The sequence below is a fragment of the Bufo bufo genome, chromosome 9, assembly GCF_905171765.1.
Source record: "Bufo bufo chromosome 9, aBufBuf1.1, whole genome shotgun sequence".
Classification (NCBI taxonomy): Eukaryota; Metazoa; Chordata; class Amphibia; order Anura; family Bufonidae; genus Bufo; species Bufo bufo.
This window is the reverse complement of record NC_053397.1, coordinates 52,818,304-52,841,026: the sequence shown is the minus strand read 5'-3', so window position 1 is coordinate 52,841,026 and position 22,723 is coordinate 52,818,304. Positions and strand designations below refer to the sequence as shown.

Genomic DNA, 22,723 nt, shown 5'->3' with positions numbered 1-22,723 from the left:
AGTGTGGGCCCCCCCCAACAAGAAGCCATAAGTGTGTGCCCCCCCCCAACAAGAAGCCATAAGTGTGTGCCCCCCCCAACAAGAAGCCATAAGTGTGTGCCCCCAACAAGAAGCCATAAGTGTGTGCCCCCAACAAGAAGCCATAAGTGTGTGCCCCCAACAAGAAGCCATAAGTGTGTGCCCCCAACAAGAAGCCATAAGTGTGTGCCCCCAACAAGAAGCCATAAGTGTGTGCCCCCCCCCCTAAACAAGAAGCCTTAAGTGTGTGCCCCCCCCCTAAACAAGAAGCCTTAAGTGTGTGCCCCCCCCCCCCAAACAAGAAGCCTTAAGTGTGTGCCCCCCCCCCCCCCAAACAAGAAGCCTTAAGTGTGTGCCCCCCCCCTAAACAAGAAGCCTTAAGTGTGTGGCCCCCCCCCTAAACAAGAAGCCATAAGTGTGTGCCCCCCCTAAACAAGAAGCCATAAGTGTGTGTCCCCCCCCAAACAAGAAGCCATAAGTGTGTGCCCCCCCCCTAAACAAGAAGCCTTAAGTGTGTGCCCCCCCCCCCTAAACAAGAAGCCTTAAGTGTGTGCCCCCCCCTAAACAAGAAGCCTTAAGTGTGTGGCCCCCCCCTAAACAAGAAGCCATAAGTGTGTGCCCCCCCCCCTAAACAAGAAGCCATAAGTGTGTCCCCCCCCAAACAAGAAGCCATAAGTGTGTGTCCCCCCCCAAACAAGAAGCCATAAGTGTGTGTCCCCCCCCCAACAAGAAGCCATAAGTGTGTGCCCCCCCCCTAAACAAGAAGCCATAAGTGTGTGCCCCCCCCCCTAAACAAGAAGCCATAAGTGTGTGCCCCCCCTAAACAAGAAGCCATAAGTGTGTGTCCCCCCCCAAACAAGAAGCCATAAGTGTGTGCCCCCCCTAAACAAGAAGCCATAAGTGTGTGCCCCCCCCCCTCTGATGGTTTCCTTATTTGTTACCATTAAACCTCTACATCTCAATGCGCCTCTGAACTGGGTTCTTATCCTATAGCTCAGGGGTCAGCAACCTTTGGCACTCCAGCTGTTGTGAAACTACAATTCCCAGCATGCTCCATTCATTCCTAAGATATTTCTTAGAAGAGCAGAGCAAGTATGCATGCTGGGAGTTGTAGTTTTACAACAGCTGGAGTGCCGGAGGTTGCCTACCCCTGCTATAGCTGGTCACTGACCGCGGCATCCTGGGTTATAGCCAGAACCGGACACCTAGTACAGAGGCTGCAATTGTTCTGATCAATGATGGTGGTCGTGTTACCCTCGCCGGCGCTGATCCGTTCTGACTGATGGAAATGTGCCTTCAGAAAGTAATATTCTCCACAATATGAATGACCCTCTGTGGGGGAAAGTCCTTTTTGATACAAAAAGTATGGGACTTTGCAAAAAAAAGAGTGCTCGTTGTATAGGGCTGACCCCTCCCCCTCCCTTACAGGTGTGTGACCCGCATTCAGAACTGTTCCATCCCGTAAATGTAATAATCCATCATCGCTCAGTTCATAGTATTTACTATTATAACCAGTGCACGTGTGTAAGAATGTGTTTTGTGTGTATCTTATAAAATAACTTTTTATATAGATTTATTTATTTTGTTTTGTTCAGTGATTTATGTCATTTTTCGGTGTTCCGTGTCCTGACGCTCTTATTGCTCTTGGTCCTGGGTGTCGGCGGCGGGCAGGGACAACAGCTCTTTGTGTCCTGCTGGGAGCCAGGTTGCTGCTGCCTTTGTTCTGCTTTTGTTCCAAGAGATAAGTTCCCCTTTTTTTCCTCCCCGCAGGATCCTCTGCTCAGAGCGGTACCTAAATACACAGGGAATAAGCCGATTATTTCTGCCTTTTTTTTTTTGTTCCCCCCCTTTTTTTTTAAACCTTGTGCGCTCCTTGTCTTCTATTCACACCCTGCTGCGGTTGGATGGTTTGATGTCATTATTTATATAGGAAGAGTAATGTGTGGATGTGACCTTCTTTATACCGTCCTGATTAGGTAGGGCCCTGTTGACATTACAGGCGCAAGCTTTCTGATTTTAGAACAGAAAAAACTATTATGGACTTTGGATTCTTTAAAGAGCCCATTCATTTCAATGGGTCGTGGAAAATGAGCAATTGGCATCCGTTTTGCCTGGAAATGAAATCGCATGCGGATGTGCTTTAGCAGCCGTGGACATAAATGATACGGCCGATCCTCCTAGAAGGCTGTAGACCGCATCCGTAAGGATCCGTTTTTACAGTCCGTGTGCCTGAGCCATTAAACAAAAAAAAAGAAAGCTTGCCAGAAATGTGAACAGAGCCTAATGTTGTTTAGGTTTTGACATAGATTTATAGATATTTCTCTACTATTGTTTAAGCCTCATGCACACAGCCATGTATTCTGTGATTCATACGCTGACCCCTTCATTGAGTCTGGTCCGCGCGGCTGTTCCGCCGGCGATGGAACGTCTGGTCCGCGCGGCTGTTCCGCCGGCGATGGAACGTCTGGTCCGCGCGGCTGTTCCGCCGGCGATGGAACGTCTGGTCCGCGCGGCTGTTCCGCCGGCGATGGAACGTCTGGTCCGCGCGGCTGTTCCGCCGGCGATGGAACGTCTGGTCCGCGCGGCTGTTCCGCCGGCGATGGAACGTCTGGTCCGCGCGGCTGTTCCGCCGGCGATGGAACGTCTGGTCCGCGCGGCTGTTCCGCCGGCGATGGAACGTCTGGTCCGCGCGGCTGTTCCGCCGGCGATGGAACGTCTGGTCCGCGCGGCTGTTCCGCCGGCGATGGAACGTCTGGTCCGCGCGGCTGTTCCGCCGGCGATGGAACGTCTGGTCCGCGCGGCTGTTCCGCCGGCGATGGACGTCTTGCGTACAAGAATAGGCATTTCTGTTCCATCGCCGGCGATGGAACGTCTTGCGTACAAGAATAGGCATTTCTATAATAGGCACTGCGGAAAGTGTGGGATGTACACAGCTGGTCTCTGTATTTTGTGGGTCTGCGGTTAGTAGACCCCAAAAGCACATATACGGATCATGTGCATGAGGCCTGTGCCCCTTTGGACGCCCGTTGCCACATGAGTGGTGTAACAGCAGGCGGCGTATTGTCTGTGTTGATGTTACCACAATTGCTAGACGCTTATGATAAGTCGGTCTTGTGACTTTTTGATACATTGTTTCCATGTAGCGGTGAGTTTGTAGTGCGGATACAGGGCCTGGTTATTTTAAATAGAGGGGTGTTTGGGCAGCCCTTTTTTTTTTTTTTGTAGACATTCAGAGGCTGCCAGCTCTCTTCCGACTCCCCCCCCCCAAATACATGTTCGGCTTGGCACTCTTTTGTTGCTATATAGTAGACCAGACCATTATAGAAGGGATTTAGTATGCTATATCGTTTAATTATCTGGACTTTTCCATTTAGAAAATGCTAGCTGTTCAGTATCCGTATACCTGTGTCTTGTTACATACAGCTCTCTCTAGATGAGTGTCGGCACCATTTCTGCATGGCTGATGCTGTGTTCTGCTAAGATTAGGGCATGTCTTATCCACAGCGACCCTTATGTCTGATGACAATGGCCTGTAAATAAGAATAAATGCAGTTACCTGAGGCAAGGACATTATGTGCCTGGTACTATGCTGCTGGATTGGGCCCCTACTCCTGCATGTACGAGATAACGGTTATATAAGTGAGTGCAGTATACATAGCACAGGCTCCTGGCATCAATAGACATGTGTAGGATCTCAGCACTTGTGGAAGTCTTCTAGATGAGGGCCGGTCAAATCTCAAAAGCCGGGCAGCCGATGTGCCTGGAAATGTGCCATAAATTTGTGTTTGAATAAACGCGGTGACTCCTGGCTATCGTGTCATCCTATTGGTATCTGTGGATGTGGCCTGTGCGTGGCATGCTGCTCTACCTGGGTAAGCAAATCTTTTGTTGGCTGGGGTCCACACGAAGTATTCCAAATGACGGATTTTTATCAGTTATCGCTTGATAGGAGTCATTTACCTGCGACTGTGGGCAAATCCATCTGTTAGTCCTGGAGACATGGCTTATGACTGCCCGCAGTGTGGGGTGAGAGCGCTGTCTGTCGTTTTTGGTGGTGACTCCCCTGTTATGATCATTGGTTAGATTAGATGTCTTCTCTGGTGCCGACTTTTCCGGTGGTCCTGACATGATTCATGCCTCCTATTAATTAGGGACTCTTTCCACATTCAGCTGATGGGACGGTGGTGACGTCATAGTGATGTGTTATCCTCCTATAGGCTGGCCGCTTCCCCCTGCTCCTGGGGGTGAAGAGATTCCTTTTTAAAAAGGGTTCTCCAGGAGTTTTATAATGAGAACCTATCCTCTGGGTAGGTCACCAGTATCTGATCAGTGGGGTCCGACACACAGGACTCCCGCGGATCAGCTACCAATGAATATAATTTACCCCTAAATACAAATGTATGCGCGGGTGCCGGTCGTATCACATACCCGGCACCTGGCCTCAATGACGGTGCACACCTAAAAGGGGTTAATTACTGTAGATTGCCGTGCCCTGTCATTGAGGCCAGCACCCGACCGAGCATATATTTGTATTTAGGGGTAAATTATATTCATTGGTGGCGCAGTGACCACAGCTACTTCATCAGTATTCTAATCCTGCTCATTAGCGCAAGGACGGTGTAAAGTCCTGTTCACCCTAACTGCACAGCCGCTGCTTGTATATACCTTTTGGTTTTATAAAGTATTAAAGTTGTATTTTGATGGTCTTTACAGACTAGTATTTTTCTATATTGGAGTGGAAACATCCACGCCATCCCTTTTCACATTATCTTGTTGGCACACGGAGTGGCCACTAAAAAGGAAAGCTCCAAGGCGGTTTGCTCTGTGGCATTTTTATTTTATTTTTTCCAGTGTTTTTTTTTTTTTTAAGTCAGAAACGCTGTGGCCATACCCAGTTCATACAAGGAATTAGATAGTTACTTAACAATTTCATTGTCTTAATATTTCTATGTTTTGCTATCCATTTCCTCTTCCCTTTCCTCCCTCTACAGCCCTGTATCCCTCTATCAGCATTAAAGGGAACCTGTCATCACCTTTATGCTGCCCATACTAATGGAAGCCTTGGGGTCTATTCACACGTCCGTATGTGTTTTGCGGATTTGCAAATTGCTGATCCGTAAAACACGCACACTGGCAATGATTGCGGACCGCGCATCGCCGTGCACCTGTTCCACAAAATTGCAGAATGGATGTGGAACCATTTTGCGGACGTGTGAATAAATCCTAAAGTAGAGACGGGTGACTTGATTTCAGCGGTCGGTCATTTAAAAGTCAAAAGTAAGTGGTTGCCGAGAACCAACATCACAATCATTGCAGCCTGGGCCTGGAAAAGAGTCACTGCCACCTGAGAAGAGTCCTGGTTATTCATGACTTCCTGCTGATGACTGACCGTCTTCTACCTAGTTTTCCCTTTCTCTCTAGGAGAGAACTGCCAATCATCAGCAGGTGGGTGAGAGAGCAGGAGATTATGAATAACCATGACTCTTCTCAGGTAGATGTGACTCTTTTCAAGGCCCGGGCTGTAATGATTATGATGCTGGTTCTCAGCAACCACTTACTATTAGCTCATGACACACCGCTGACATCAGCATTTCTGTCACTACTTTATACTGCCCTCAGTGAGGTCAGAATAAAGTTGATGACAGGTTCCCTTTTAACCAGAGTTTTTCTAAACTGAAGAGTTGAAGTAAAAAAAACACTGTGGCCAGATGTTACAAGTTGTCCGACCTCCCCAAAAAATGAGTGAGCGTCATTAAAAATGTCCGCTGCTGTGTGAAAATTCCCTCCCATATTTCCGCACTCTTGCCTTCAAGTCCCAGAATACTGCTGTCCTAAGGGGGAGAGTGTAAATTAGGGTGGGCGTTTCCTCAATGTTTTTTTTCCATCCACTGATCCTCCTCCTGGCAGTCTATATTCTCATCATCCTGACAGGACCTTATGATGTCACTCGCTCACGTGACCCCTGTTTTTGGACTTCCAAACATCAGAACACTTGTTTGATTAATGTATGTTTAACTCCCAGCTCCGTGCATGCCCTGCGCGGGTGCAGGATCAGCGGCAGGGGTCTGGCAGTCACTGATAGCCAGACCCCTGCTGTATGTATGCCACATCGGTGAAAACACAGATGCCAGTGCATTAACACTTGATGTGCCGCTGTCAGCGATGACCGCGGCACATGCGATGTCCATGCGGGGATTGGAGCTTCCATTGGGTCCTCGCCCTGCTGTGATGGGGACCCGATGGCTGCCTGATGCCTTACTTGGGCATCGTGGCTGCCTTCCGGGAGAGCCTGTGAGATCCAGCCACCTGGATCTCACAGGCAGGAAGCCAATGCATGACAATACAGAAGTATTGTAATGCATTGTAAAGGGGATCAGACCCCCAAAAGTCCGAGTGGAACAAAAAATAAAGTGAAAAAAAGTAAAAAAATAGTTAAATAGGTAGACATATTAGGTATTGCCGTGTCCGTATCAACTGGCTCTATAAAAATATCACATGACCTATGGCTCCCAGACTATGGAGACACTAAAACATGATTTTTGTTTCAAAAATGCTTTTATTGTGTTAAATGTAAAAAAATATGAGTATACATATTGGGCATCGCCGAGTCCGTAACGACCTGCTCTATAAAAATACCACATGACCTAACCCCTCAGGTGAACACCTTACATGACAAAAAGTGTAATAGCTAGCGATCAAAAAGTCATATGCACCCCAAAATAGTACCAGTCAGTCATCTCATCACGCAAAAATGATACCCTACCTAAGACAATCGCCCAAAAAACAAAAAAGCTATGGCTCTCAGATTATGGAGACACTAAAATGTATTTTTTTGTTTGTTTTATCTTAAATATATTGTGTAAAACCTAAATAAATAAATAAGTATACATATTAGGTATTGCCACGTCCGTAACAACCGGCTCTATAAAAATATCACATGATTTAACCCCTCAGGTGAACACTGTAAAAAGAAAAACTGTGCTAAAAAAATTTTTTGGGGTCACCTTACATCACTAAAACTGCAACACCAAGCGATCAAAAAGGCGTCTCTCTCCCCCTTCCAAAATGACCCTGCCATTTTTCACCTTAAGGACCAGGTCATTTTTTGCAAATCTGACATGTCACTTTGTGGTGATCACTTTAAAGGGAGTCTTTCATGCCGATTGACCCTATTAACCGACTTATGTCCACAGCATCCCCCCTATTAAAACTGTTCTTACCGTTAGTAAGACACTTTTATTCCATATGCAATCCACTCCCCCTCCGCCTCTTCTGCCCGCCCTTGGTCTCTTCTCTATCCTTCCTCCTACTGTCCGTAATGCCGTGCATGCGCCGATGTCCGCGATATCGGCGCGTGCGCGTTGAATGACCACAGTCTGGCCGGGTCATCACAGTTTACTGTGCGCATGCACCGGCCCGGGCCTAACATACGTTCTTGCCGTGATCACGGCCAGACTGTGGTCATTCAATGCGCACGCGCCGATATCGCGGTCATCGGCGCATGCGCGGCATTACAGACAGTAGGAGGAAGGATAGAGAAAAGACCAAGGGTGGGCAGAAGCGGCGTAGGGGGAGTGGACTGGTATGAAAATGACCCAGGGGGCTGGGCACCGGCCGTTGTAAGGCCGCCCCTGGGCACCTTCACAGCCTAATTTGCATACGGAATAAGTGTTTTTCGGACGAACGATGCTAGCAGGGAACTAACGGTAAGAACAGTTTTAATAGGGGGGATGCCGTGGACATAAGTCTGTTAATAGGTTAATAGGGTCAATCGGCGTGAAAGACTCCCTTTAAAATGCCATTCTGAGATTATGTCGTCACATATTGTACTTCATGACTGTGGTAAATTTGAGTCCAAATATTCCCATTTTTATTTCATTTTCTCTACTTTTATAATGGTAATACCTCCAAAAATAGTTATTACTTTACATTCCCCATATGTCTACTTCATGTTTGGATCATTTTGTGAACGCCATTTTATTTTTTGGGGATGTTAGAAGGCTTAGAAGTTTAGAAGCAAATCTTGAAATATTTCAGAAAATTTCCAAAACCCACTTTTTAAGGACCAGTTCAGGTCTGAAGTCACTTTGTGAGGCTTACATAATAGAAACCACCCAAAAATGACCGCATTTGAGAAACTACACCCCTCGAGGTATTCAAAACTGATTTTACAAACTTTGTTAACCCTTTAGGTGTTGCACAAGAATTAATGGAAACTGGAGATGAAATTTCAGAATTTCACTTTTTTGGCAGATTTTCCATTTTAATCAATTTTTCCCCCACTAACAATGCAAGGGTTAACAGCCAAACAAAACTCAATATTTATTGCCCTGATTCTGTAGTTTACAGAAACACCCCATTTGTAATCGTAAACTGCTGTATCGGCAGACTGCGTTGCACAGAAGGAAAGGAGCGCCATATGGTTTTTGGAAGGCAGATTTCACTTGGATAATTTTAAGTTGCCATGTCACATTTGAAGCCTGATGCACCCCTAGAGTAGAAACTCCAAAAAAGACCCCATTTTGGAAACTACGGGATAAGGTGGCAGTTTTTTTTTTGTACTATTTTATGGTACATATGATTTTTGGTTGCTCTATATTACACTTTTTGTGAGGCAAGGTAACAAAAAATAGCTGTTTTGGCACCATTTTTATTTACAATGTTTATCTGACAGGTTAGATCATGTGGTATTTTTTTATATAGCAGGTTGTTACAGACGCGACAATAATAAACGTGTACTTTTTTTGGTTGGTGGTTTCAGTTTTACATAATAAAGCATTTTTGAAATAAAATGATTTAGTGTCTCCATATTCTGAAAGAGATAGAGAGAGATATATATATATATATATATATATATATATATATATATATATATATATATATATATATATATAAATATAAATTTATTTTTTACCTAGAGCAGGTCGTTACGGACGTGGCAATACCTAATGTATACTTTTTAAGTTTTACACAATAATATCATTGTTGGAAAAAAATAAAATAAAATAATGTTTTTGTGTCTCCAACTCTCCATAGTCTGAGAGCCCTATATATTTATTTTTTGTGAAACTTTTTTTTTTTTTTTCACTTCATTTTTTGTCCGACTCTGGGACTTTAACTTTTGGGGGTCTGATCCCCTTTACAATGCATTACAATACTTCTGTATTGTCATGCATTACACAGTGTAATACACTTACAGCTTCCTGCCTGTGAGATCCAGGGGGCTGGATCTCACAGCATCTCCTGGAAAGCCACGATGCCTAAGGAAGGCATTGTGCTGCCTTCCATGCCATCGGGTCCTCATCACAGCAGGGCGGGGACTCAATGGCCACCCCACACCCGGCAGGATCCTGCATGTGCCACGGTTAGCCCTGACTCCGGCAGTGCAAGGGTTAATGCACCGGCATCAGTGTTTTCACTGATGCTGGCGCACACAGCAGGGGTCCGGCTATCGGTGACTGCTGGACCCCTGCCACTGATCGGGTGAACGCAGCTCTTGCACCCGCCCGATCAGCCCAGCGTACATGTACGGCGCTGGTCCTTAAGTCACGTCCACCAGCGCCGTGCATGTTAAGGGGTTAAACAATGAGTGGCTGTGTTCAGAGACATCTAGTCATCGTACCTGTTGGCGAAAGGTCACACAATTCACATTTACGTTACTACAATGCATTAACTACAAACAATAATTTACTTGTTCACATCATTGATTTTGCAAGCGTTTTTAGGAATATTGTTCAGTCGCTAAACACATTGACGTGACACAATTATTGTCCACCATGATCCGCTAACATTTGAATGGTAATGATTATCTACTCGTCTGAATGATCCTTTAGACAGTTTATTCATAGTGGCCAGGCAAAATACTCGAATCAAGGATAACCAAAAATCTGTCAGCAGATTTATACCTATGACACTGACTGACCTGTTACATGTGCGCTTGGCAGCTGAAGACATCTGTGTTGGTCATATGTTCATATGTGTCCGTATTGCTGAGAAACATGATGATTTAATATATGCAAATGAGCCTCTAGGAGAAAGGGGGGTGTTGCCATTGCACCTAGAGGCTCTGCTCTCTCTGCAATGTCTTTAATCTCTCTAGTTTGACAGGACCAGACAGTGTAAACATTATGCCTGGCCCTGTCTATCATAGTGCAGAAGGAGCAGCAGTTGCAGAGAGAGCAGAGCCTCTAGGTGTAATGGCGACGCCCCTGTTGCTCCCAGAGGCTCATTTGCATATATTAAAACATCATTTTTCTGAGCAATGCGGATACATATGAACATGGGACCAACACAGATGTCTTCAGCTGGCAAGTGCACATGTAACAGGTCAGCCGGTGTCATAGGGACAAAGCGGATGACAGATGTCCTTTAGGCCACCTGCACACGTTGCGGGAAAAACCGTAGCATATTACAGTACCAGCAAAAGCGTTATGGGATTACACTAATGTCATTTACACTTTGCAGATTTTTTCCGTGCGTGGATTTCAAATTAAATAGCAAGTCAATTATGTTTGCAGTGTTCGCTGCAGACTTCATCCTTTTCAATGGAAGGTTGAGATCTATCTGTGGGTGCAGGTGGCCTTAAAGGGGTTTTCTCATCTCAAACATTTCAGGGCAGAATCATCTGTAGTAATGAGTATACTGTGGATTGTAATGTCCGCAGCCTGAGCACATGAACTCTTAATCTGTTATAGAAATAAAGCTAGCTGGTTTATTTGCTGCATAATATGTTGTGTTTGTTGATTTTGTGTTGAGTACCACGTTCATTACTTTTGCCTGCCAGTCTACTTAGATTGAATGGTTAGAAATTGCAAAAAAAAATGTGTAAATTTGTACTGACGTTTGTCCGACTTTTTCTCATTAAGAGACGCAACTGCTGCAAGCAATTCATTGGTCCTTAAAAGATCCCCTTTCCAACAAAATAAGAAGGCCTTGAAGTCCTTGACTAAATCATCTGTGCGGCATGGACAGAAGACTAAGAGACGAGCTTGCAAATTTGAGGAAGGTCAGGATGTCTTAGCACGATGGTCCGATGGATTGTTTTATCTTGGAACTATCGAAAGGGTAATTGCTTTGCACATTCTGTCACCAAGTTTGAAACTGCTTTGATCAGAATGGGAGGCCTAGACTAAGGGGGTGTCCTCAATAGATATCCCATTTCACTGTAGTCTCCTACTTATCATTTACACTTGGGGTCTAGGGTGCTGGCATCTGCATATTTAAAGAGGACCTTTCACAGATCCTGACATTGTGAACTAAGTATACAGACATGTAGAGCGGCGCCCGGGGATCTCACTGCACTTACTATTATCCCCGGGCGCCGCTCCGTTCTCCTGCTATGCCCTCCGGTATCTTCGGTCACTAAATTATGGTAGGCGGAGTCTGCCCTTGTTTTGCTGTAGCGCTGGCCAATCGCAGCGCAGAGCTCACAGCCTGGGAGAAAAGAACCTCCCAGGCTGTGAGCTCTGCGCTGCGATTGGCCAGCGCTACAGCAAAACAAGGGCAGACTCCGCCTACCATAACTTAGTGACCGAAATCTCTGCCTACCATAACGTAGTGACCGAAGATACCGGAGGGCATAACGGGAGAACGGAGCGGCGCCTGGGTATAATAGTAAGTGCAGTGAGATCCCTGGGCGCCGCTCTCCGTGTCTCTATACTTAGTTCACAATGTCAGGATCGGTGAAAGGTCCTCTTTAATGCTGAAACTTAGAAGACCTAGCGATGATGGCGCCTTATTAGACAGTTGCAGGTTATGTCTATGTATTTTTCCAGCACTTAAATTAAAATCATGCCTTTATTGTCACACATTAAAAACACATCTAAAAAGGTTTGATGCAGATGCTGATTGCAGATTATGGCGCTCCACAAAAATCTTTGTTTCAGTTAAAGAGGACCTGCCATGTCCTCTAAAAACGGTGGTCGCTGTCACCTGGCTGTAGCCGCTTGTCCACGGTGCTATGTTTTGTTGTTACAAAGCCCCCCATCTGCACAATTACAAACAATTTGCACCCAATGTGCTAATCAGGCCGTGCATGATGAAGGGGACGTGATCCTCAGCAGGGAGTGAACCGGGGCTGTGATGTTGCCCACACTGATGGGACACAGATCTGGTTCAGTCTATGTTGAGTATTGAACCCCCCTTGCTCTGTAACAGGGCCAAGTAAAAAAGTGCTGAAGTCTGGAGCAGCCGCTAGAGCAAGATAATTGGGGTCACCCCTTTAAGAGCTTACTGGTACTTTGCCCATTATTTTAATAGTATAAAAAAAAAATGTAAATCAAGACTGGAATATGTTTAAAAACCTAGATGAAAGAATGGCTTCAGCGGCGGCGATTTATCATGAGGGCAATTTTTAAAGGCCGTTTTGGTAGTCTGCTTCGATTTAAGTTGCTCCAAATTTATCATATGTTGTACGATGATTGAAAATTTGGTGCATGTTTAAAAGGGGTGGTCCCAGCTGCTGGGGACCCACGTTCCCCCTTTTAAATGTTATGGCGGACACGCATCCACGCTGCCACTCCATTCATCTTTGAGGCTGCCAGAGATGTAGGAAAAGCTCTCGGCTGTCTCCAGCAGCCCCATAGAACAGAGTGGAGCGGTGGATGCAGACCCCCGTTATAGTGATGGGCAGGGTCTCTAGTGGTCGGATCAGACACTTAGAGAGGTTATCCAACCCCCCCCCCCCCCAGTCTCTACATATGTTTAATGCATGATGTGCAGCATGGACTTTGACCAGCATTTTCTGATCTATGGATGGTCACATGCTGCTTACTGTATTTTTTACCCACAGGGTTAATTTTTTTTGGGCCTGCCTGTTAACTGTTCATGATATCTAAAGTAAACATTTTTTGCATTTTTATTGCAGATAAATAAATTTCACCAGAGCTGTTTTATAATATTCGAAGATAGCTCCAAATCTTGGGTGCTGTGGAAGGACATTCAGACAGGTAAGTGCACTGCAGTGCATATTGCATTTATTGGCCGTGTCCCATCCTCACACATTAATCATCAGTTCACTGATGGCTGTCCAAACATCCGCATATTCCAGGGTCGGGAAATCTGCGGCTCTCCAGCTGTTGCAAAACCACAATTCCCACCATGCCCTGCTGTAGGCTGATAGCCGTAGGCAGTCTTTGCATGCTGGGAGTTGAAGGTTTGCAACAGCTGGAGAGCCGCAAGTTGGCTATCCCTGGCATCTTCCATCCATCTCCTGTGCTCTCTCATTAGCTGTAATGAAGAGGGTCCTAGCCTAGGTTTTGAGTGGGGGATCTCCTTTTCTGTGTCAGAACAAACCTGGAACGGAGCAGCCCGGTGATGAAATCATGACATTGGGACAGCTGCCATAATGAAAGTATATTATTGAAGGTTTAAAACTATTTCTGTTAAAGGGGTTATCCTAGACCTAGACTAATGCAGACCTTCCCGAGTGGCCTACCCACAGTAGTGATCATACTTACCTGGCCCCCGCAGCTGGGTTAGGTCTCCCGGGCCGATTCTTTCTCTCCATGCAGCGCTTAAATCAAAATCTGTCGTCAGTGGGCATGTGATTGGCTGCAGCGATGACCTGCTCTCTTTGCATCAAGACAACTGTGATTGGCTGCGGCGGTCGCCCCCATTGATGTTTATTTCGGTGCTACAGGGTGAGGAAGAGCTGGTCTAGTGACAGAGACCAAACCCAGCGGCGGGGACCAGGTAAGTATGATCATCACTGTGGTTAAGCCACTCTAAGAGGTCTTTATTCGTCTTGGATAACCCCTGTCATCTCTCCTGATATGTCTGTTATAGTAAGCATTTGAATTTCCCAACTCTGCAGTGTGGTGTTCCTCTTGTATGCCTCCTAGAAATTGATCAAAACCTTAAGCATTTACTGAAATAGTCATCTTTAGCCTATGTTTACCTTTATACTGTCCTCACTGAGGAGCATATAAAATGGTGACATACACTCTGATATCAGGCAGCCACTAATGTTAAGCGGTTGTCAAGAATTTGCCGTATAATTGAATCACGGTCTGCCTTTGATCTCCTACTCTCCCTACCCAATTGATGATTGGCAGTTTTCCCCCTGTTTTACATTCTAGTAATTGTGTGGTCTGTATTTTATTTTGTTTGTAAGAGAAATTTATCTTCCATAGACACGACAGTTCTGCTAAGTTATATTGTGGATGGATGACAGTTTTCCGCTCGGGTGCAATGTGTTACGTGAACCCATAGCACCTGCACTGAATCCTGACCCATTCATTCAAAGGGTCGGAGCGTCTTTTTTTTCACGCAACAGTTCTGCGTTGCGCAAAAAAGCAGCATGTTCTATATTCTGCGTTTTTCACGCAGCCCTGGCCCCATAGAAGTGAAAAGGGCTTCAGTGAAAAACACATTGCATCCCACTTTCTTCCGGATGCAATGCATTTTTTACTGGTTTCTAAGAGATGTTTGTAAACCTGCAGTTTATCACGCGTGTGAAAAACGCATTAAACGCATTGCACCTGCGCGAAGAAATCTGCCGTCGCAGTCAAAACTGACTGTCACTGAACGCATCTGTCACATCGTTTGAAAGAGGCCTAAGGTGGGGAGGGGGAGGGGGGGATTGCTTTGTTTGTCTTTATAAAATGTTTTGAAAAACTCAATAAAAACAATCTGATTCAAAAAAAGAGGCCTAAGGGTCCATTCACACGTCCGCAAAACAGGTCCGCATCCGTTCCGCAATTTTGCGCAACGGGTGAGGATCCCTTCGTTTTCAATGGGGCCACAAAAGATGCGGACAGCGCACAGTCGGCTCTCTGCATCCGCCCTTCCGTTCTGCGGCCCCACAAAAAAAATAGAACATGTCCTTTTTTTGTCCACAGCCAAGAAAAAGGCATTTCTATTATAGTGCCGGCCTTGTGAGGTCTGCAAAATGCGGAACGCATATGGCCGGTGTCTGTGTTTTGCGGATCGCAAAACAGTTGTGAACGTGTGAATGGACCCTTAGTCTTCTACAAGGGATTATTGAGTTAAATGTCTGCCTTGTATATTTCAGGAGCCTGTGAAAGTGGGGAAATGGTTTGTACAATATGTCAGGAAGAATATTCTGAAGCACCAAATGAAATTGTTATTTGCGACAAGTGTGGGCAAGGTCTGTATAATTTGTGCGTTAGTCCTTAGAACTTTTAATAAAATTACTGAAACATACCGCCATACATTACATTTTATATGTTTTGGGCTTTTGTTTGTAGCTTAAATGTGTAAAAGTTCATAATATCATCTTAGGCCTCTTGCATACTTGTGCTATTGATTTCTGTTCTGCTCCTTTATAAGAACAGAACAATGAAAATAACGGAAGTACCAGCTTTGGCACTTAACCCCTTCCCGACACATGACTTACTATTACTTCATTGAAGCCACTGCGTTCCTGCAGTTTGACGTAATAGTACGTCATGGTGGGTACTGGAGCTAGCCGGGCCTCTGCTGTATCCGCCGGCATCGCTGTAAAAGCCGATGCTGGCGGATTAACCCCTTCTATGCCACGGTCCCCGCTGACCACGATATAGAAGGGGTTTGTGTCGGGTGAGGGAGCGCATTTAGCGCTGCTGTTGCGGGGACTCGATATGTCAGAAGGCAGCCCGATGCCGCGCAGAGGCTGCCCAATGCCTTGCACGGCATCGGGACCTGCCTTTTATGGGTGCCCAGGAGATCCAGCCTCACAGAAAACGTAATATAGAGCAATTAAAAATCATATGTACCAATAAAAGTGGCACCTGATCCCGTAGTTTCCAAAATGTGGTCACTTTTTTGAGTTTCTACTGTAGGGGTGCATCAGGGGGGCTTCAAATGTGACATGGCATCTAAAAACCAGTTCAGCTAAACCTGCCTTCCAAAAACCATATGGCATTCCTTTCCTACTGCCCCCTGCCGTGTGCCCTTACATAAGTTTACGACCACATGTGGGGTGTTTCTGTAAACTGCAGAATCAGGGTAATAAATATTGAGTTTTGTTTGGCTGTTAACCCTTGCTTTGCTACTGGAAAAAATGGATTAAAATGTAAAATCCGCCAATAAAGAGTGATTCTTAAATTTTATCTCCATTTTCCATGAATTTTTGTGGAACACCTAAAGAGTTAACAAAGTTTGTAAAATCAGTTTTGAATACATTGAGGGGTGTAGTTTCTAAAATAGGGTCATTTTTGGGTGGTTTCTATTATGTAAGCCCCACAAAGTGACTTCAGACCTGAACTGGTCCTTTAAGAAGTGAGTTTTGGAAATTTTCTGAAAAATGTAAAGATTTGCTTCCAAACTTCTAAGCCTTCTAACGTCCCCAAAAAATAAAATGTCATTTTTCTAAATGAACCAAACATGAAGTAGACATATGGGGAATGTAAAGTAGTAACTATTATATGAGGTTTCACTATATATTATAAAAGTAAAGAAATTTAAATTAGAAAATTTGGGAATTTTTCAAAACCTTGGGTAAATTTGGGAATTTTTCACAAAAAAAGGTGGAATATATTGACTCAAATTTATGACCATCATAAAGTACAATGTGTCACGAGAAAACAATGTCCGAATGGCTTGGATAAGTAATTGTTCCAAAGCTATTAACACAAAGTGACACGTCAGATTTGCAAACAAAATGTCCTGGGCAGAAGAGCGAAAACTGGCCCCGTTGTAGAAGGGGTTAAATGACCTGATCGGAGCAAAACATCGGCTATAATGGGGTCGGTCCGTTCAGTAGATCATTTTATTACGGAGAATAAAGTCTTGGATGCAGGACTTTTCTTGCTGCTGTTTTTGACCGAATCTCTGATGGAGATGCCAATGTAGTAGTTGCAGAACTCTAGGCATCCATGGACAGCCCATGTAAAAGCAGGATTGCAGTCACTCTTTAACGTGTGTTATGATCTTTGGACCCCCTTTTGATGTGCCCTACATGTCTATAGTTATAATGCGCCCTTGTTCCTATACTCTGCTATACTAGAACTCTTTTTATAGGTACAACTAGTATAAACAAAATTGTTACACGTCTCCTTTCAATTAAAACTTAGAAAATAATTTTATTTTGTTTTTGGGATGGGATTTGGTTTTAGGCTACCACCAACAGTGCCACACTCCTAAGATTGACCCCAGCGTGATTGATACAGATGAGAAATGGCTGTGCCGGCAGTGTGTATTTGCCACTACAACAAAGGTATTAAAGAACTTTGAGTGGATTCGGTAATGTCGTGGATTTAGTACTCTACAATTTTTATACAATATTTACAGAATTGCTTATTTCACCTTTTGTTTCTGATGGTTATTGTACTTTTTGTTGCTTTCTTTCAATTCACTATTGTAGCTACATCTATTTAGCCAGTTAAAGGGGTTATCCCATGACTAATGTAAAAAATAAAAATCGGACACGACAATCCCTTTCTAACAAAGCTAGAACCAGCCCTGTACCTCTCATAGATCCAGAGATCTCCACATTCATTGCTCTGCTGGATTTATATGAAGCTGACAGCTCAAGGAGAGTCTTTTCTGCTGCAGCTCAGGGGGCGTGTTTCAGCTCTCCCTATCACAGCTCAGGGGGCGTGTCTCAGCTCTCCCTATCACAGCACAGGGGGCAGTTCAAAGATGAAACTGAGCATGTGCGACCATCTCAGTGAGCAGGTCAAAGAAATGAGAGAAAAAACAAACAGCAGGTGGCGCTATACAGATTCATTTTATTGAATAACTCGGTGACTATACAAAATTTTTAATTACATGCAATTACAAAAGTATTTAGATCCGGGTGCTAGTTTAAAAAATTTATAATTTTTCGCGGGACAACCCCTTTATGGACCTGTATCATAAATGTGTGGTCCTTTAAAAGTATGGCAGTAAATTCACATCACACAATTCAGACAGCACTTCAATTTTTGTAGTGCTTAATTGGTTTTTATTGGCCGGACATGGTGGTACACAAAGCAACGTTTCGAGCACATAGGATGCCCTTCGTCAGGCAGAAATGTATCCACTGGACCGAGGGAAGAGCCGGCGATAGTAAATTCACATCATGGTTTTGTCGTCCTTACTATCCGAGGCGTCTGAATACACACGAGTTAAGTGGAGGTAGCTTTTAAGAGCATTTCATTTGCTTTGTACACTACTCGTGCTGTATCCATCCATTCCCACTGCCCTGTGACTTCCATTTAAAATGTGTCTTGGATCAATTGCCCAACAAACCAAATAAACTTATAAATGGGGTCAGAGAAAGTTCTGTGAAGTTTATAAGCATTAGGCCTAATGCACACGACAGTTGTTTTTCTCGCCCTCTGTTCCGTTTTTTTTTTTGCGGATAGGATGGGGACCCATTTTTTTTCAATGGGTCAGCAAAAAAATGCTGATAGTTCATCCGTTTGTGTTCCGCTTCCGTTGTCAGTGTTAAATTCAGCAAAGAAAATAGTGCATGTCCTACTTTTTTCACATTTACGGACAAGGATGGGCATCTATTACAAGGGATCTGTGGAAAAAAACGTATGCTCCAAAAAAAAAAAATGCTGCATCCGTTTTTTTGGGCGAACGCACAATTTGCAGACGCAAAAAACTGTTGTGTGCATGAGGCCTTATAGCGTTATTCTTGAAGTGCCAAGATCAACAGACACACATGTATTGAACCTTTAAAGATCAAAATGCCGGATAACTCATATAAGAAGCATAGCCCATTTCTCTGCTTTTCTGACCTTTTGGGGGACGTGTAGCAAATATGTCATCAGAAATAACCTATTGTTTAAAGAGGATTTTTCACTTCAGCAAATAGAAGAACAATGTAGGATAAGCAGCACTAGAGGCCCCAACTTGGTGATAGTATACCAGTAGTAAAACGATAATGAAAAGTGGTGCCCGCGGATGGCGATCTTGGCTAGGGGTCCCGTCAAAGAGAAAATATGTAGAAATCCACGGCACTCGTCAGTTGAATGAACAAAATCCGGTTACTTTATAGTGTACCAGCTGCATACAGACAGCGACGTTTCGACCATCTCTGGTACGTCGCTGTCTGTATGCTGCTGGTACAAATAAAGTAACCGGATTTTGTTCATTCAACTAACGAGTGCTGTGGATTTCTACATATTCACTTCAGCAAATAGCAACTATGTAGAGGAAGTTAATACAAGGCACTTACTAAGGTATTGTTATACATATTGCTTCCTTTGCTGGCTGGATTCATCTTTCCATCACATTATACACTGCTTGTTTCCATGGTCATGACTACCCTGCAATCCATCAGCGGTGGTCGTTCTTGCACACTATAGGAAAAAGCGCCGGCGCCTCTGGTGGCTTGGGACTGTAGCACCGCTAGTGCTTTTTCTTATAGTGTGCAAGCATGACCACCACTGATGGATTGCGTGGTGGTGGTAACCATGGAAACGAGCGGTGTATAATGTGATGGAAAATGAAAAGGCCAGCAAAGGAGGTAATATGGACAATCCCAATACATTAGTGCCTTGTATTAACTTTCTCTACATGATAAATGCCATTTGCTGAAGTGACACAACCCCTTTAACTTGAATGCCTTTCACCCTGATTTTCTGAAATCCTTGACATTAGAAGATGTGGTAATTGTATTTGCCTTTGCTTTGTTGAAGAGAGGAGGAGCACTAAAAAAAGGACCAAATGCCAAAGCCCTGCAAGTCATGAAGCAAACTTTGCCCTACAATGTGGAAGACTTGGAGTGGGATGTAGGTCACAAGACCAATGTACAACAATGCTACTGCTACTGTGGAGGCCCAGGAGAGTGAGTTACGCCGTATTCATCCTTAAAGGGGGGTTTCCTTTTTTTTTTTTTTTTTTATTATTTATAACCATTTTCAACACCAACCTTGTTCTTACCTGTGGAAAAAGTCCATACTTGCCTTTTCCCTGATACTGTTAGAGCTCACTTCACTGGTCTTGCGGTCCCCATCCTTTCAACTTCCAGATGGATGGGGTCACATGCGTGGCTGCAGCCAGTGGCTGGCCTCAGCGGTAACCTGAACAAGCAGCAGTAACGGGAACAGTTCACCATTGAGGCCAATCATTGGCACCAGTGGCCATTTTACCCCGTCTGTCTGCAAATTGAAAGAACGTGGACCCGGAAGACCAGTGCAGGGAGCTGGAAAAGAGTGGTGTTGAGATTAAAAATTTTTAAATTAAATCAGGAAAACACCTTTTTTTAAATAAATATAATAATTGATGCAAAAATCATAATTGCATTTTTCCGAAAATGTAACAAAAAAGAAAAAACACTGTGTGAAACCATCCTGGTTGGCCCACCTCGCTAGGGTATGCCACCAATGTCTAATAGCTGCGGGTCCCAGAGAACCCACAAAATGAAAGAGGGCGTACCACACAAGCATGATCACCCTCCCTTCATTTCTTTGGGAGTGCCAAAAATAGCTGAGGTGCTCTGCTATATCCAGAACTCACATAGAGGTGAATGGAGAGGTAGCCACGCTTGCGCAATGCATTCTCCATCCAGTTCTATGCAAGTTATGTAAATAGACGAGCATGCTCGCTCGGCTTTTTTTATTTTCTTATTGATGACCTATCCTCAGGTTAGGTCATCAATATCAGATCGGTGGGGGTCCGACTCCTGGTACACCGCCTGTCAGCTGTTTGAAGAGAAAGCAGTGCTCATACGAGCGCTGCCTTCTGTTCGCTGTTTACCTGCTCGCTGTCACAACTGTGCAACCGTGAGCAGTGTAATTACAACTATTGCGTCCCCATTCACTTCTATGGGACGGCTCCCGTCTGTTCAAGTAAATAGGTAGGAGCCGTCCCATAGAAGTGAATGGGGATGCAATAGTTGTAATTAGACTGCTCACTGTTGCAGTTATGACGGCGAGCAGGTAAACAGTGAAGGGAAGTGCTGCTTTCTCTTCAAACAGCTGATCGCGGTCTCGGGAGTCAGACCCCTGCTGATCTGATATTAATGATCTATCCTTGCATAACTTTGTGACTTTAGGACAGTTGTCTGGCTTAAAGGGGTTTTCTCGTCATGGACAATGGGGGATATCGCTAGGATATGCCCCCATTGTCTTAAAGGTGTGGGTCCCACCTCTGAGACCCGCACCTATATTGAGAACGGAGCCCCGCAAGGTGGTGGCTGGAGGACTCCGGTCCGGCCACCACCAAGCCGGCTCCCCATAGAAGTGAATGGGAGCATGCGCAGGCCCCCGTTGCTATTCATTTCTATGGGGCCGCAGAAATAGCCAAGCCAGTACTCGGCTATTTTCGCCGGCCCTATAGAAAATGAATTGAGGGCGCATGCGCAGTGCATCGTCCTTAACTTGCGGAGCTCCGTTCTCGATATAGGTGCAGGTCCTAGCGATATGCCCCCATTGCCCATGATGAGACAACCCCTTTTAAAGCCAATGATAAATCCTCCCCAAAAAGATGATAAACTGTTGTATATAGACAGGTGATGTACCTTCGCTGACGCACACAAACACCACCACTGTTCACCTCACCTGTGTGGGGGGCTGGGATTTAGGAAGTATAAAGAGGACTGCTAACTCTAACTCAAGTATATAGCAAAAGCTTCTTAGTTACTTGCTGTTACTGAAGACTGAGCTGTATCTTCAGCCCTCCTCACAAACGCAAAGCCTGGCTGGTAGCCAGCAGGTAGTTCCAAGGGATACTTCCGTTTGACGTCACGCGCTTCAACGGATGTCTGGAGACACCAAACCATCTTCCATTCCGTTTTGAAATACAGCGGATTCAGTCTTCATGAAAAACACCTGCTGGCTTCCATCGGAGCGCTCTAGCCACTGGCCGGGCTGTGCGATTCTGAGGAGAGCTGAAGATACAAGGGGACTTGTACAGAGTCGGATTTACTTCCTTCTAGTGTGAGATGGTGAGCAAGGAGCAAGTAACAAAAGCTTTTGCCGTCTATTTGAGTTAGTGCTCCACTTTATAGTTATTTAATCGCAGCCCTCCTTGTGAGAGGTGGACAGTGGGTGGGGGTTAGATGCATCAGCGCAGGTACATCGCTTGTCTCCTACACTTAGTTGGTGATGAATTGTTAAATTACATTTATTTCTTAATTTCCAGGTGGTACTTAAAGATGCTACAGTGCTGCAAATGCAAACAGTGGTTTCATGAGGCCTGTGTGCAATGCTTGCAGAAACCTATGCTTTATGGTGACAGGTGAGAAAATAGGAAAGTTGTTCAATCAGATATTGCTTTGCTAAATGTCTATTAGCTGTTAATTCTATAATGTCTTAACGGTTGTGTGATAAAAGGTAAGTCTGTACTTAAAGGGTTTGTCCCAAAATAACAACTTAACTCATCCATGTGGACTCCCACCAATCCTTAGACAGGGGGTTCAGCATGTGCACTGCTACCCAATTTAAAGTAGCACTCCTGTAAAAAAAATTCTGACCTGTTTAGAAAGGTACATGATGTAAACTGTAGTGAATGTAGTCTTCTTACCAGTGACTGTGTTTGTGAGTTATAACCTCAATTCTGATCCTAAGCTGTGTCATGTGACCAGCACCCTGATATCCAACTGACAAAGAACAGAAAGTCAGTTACTTCTGTATTCATTCCTATGAGACGGACACTGAGGCTCCTATAGGAATACATAGAGAAACTGGCTTCCTGTCAACGCAATAAGATGCTGTCATTTGGAAAGTTAAAGCGCTGGTCACATGACACTGTTAAGAATCAGAAGGGAGGGGATAGCTCGCGAATACAGTCACTAATCAGAAGATTACATTTACTACAGTTTACATCA

The 22,723-nt window shown here is 44.7% G+C and overlaps 1 protein-coding gene across 1 annotated transcript in view; it reads left to right on the top strand.

Moving 5' to 3' along the window:
- Nucleotides 1-22,723, top strand: part of MTF2 (metal response element binding transcription factor 2) — a 41,174-nt gene that overhangs the window by 1,891 nt on the left and 16,560 nt on the right. The window contains exons 2-7 of the mRNA XM_040408355.1: nucleotides 10,884-11,082; nucleotides 12,884-12,965; nucleotides 15,032-15,127; nucleotides 17,076-17,176; nucleotides 19,593-19,741; nucleotides 22,039-22,134. Of these exons, the coding sequence (XP_040264289.1) occupies nucleotides 10,884-11,082; nucleotides 12,884-12,965; nucleotides 15,032-15,127; nucleotides 17,076-17,176; nucleotides 19,593-19,741; nucleotides 22,039-22,134 (723 nt within the window). The remainder of the gene's footprint in view (nucleotides 1-10,883; nucleotides 11,083-12,883; nucleotides 12,966-15,031; nucleotides 15,128-17,075; nucleotides 17,177-19,592; nucleotides 19,742-22,038; nucleotides 22,135-22,723) is intronic.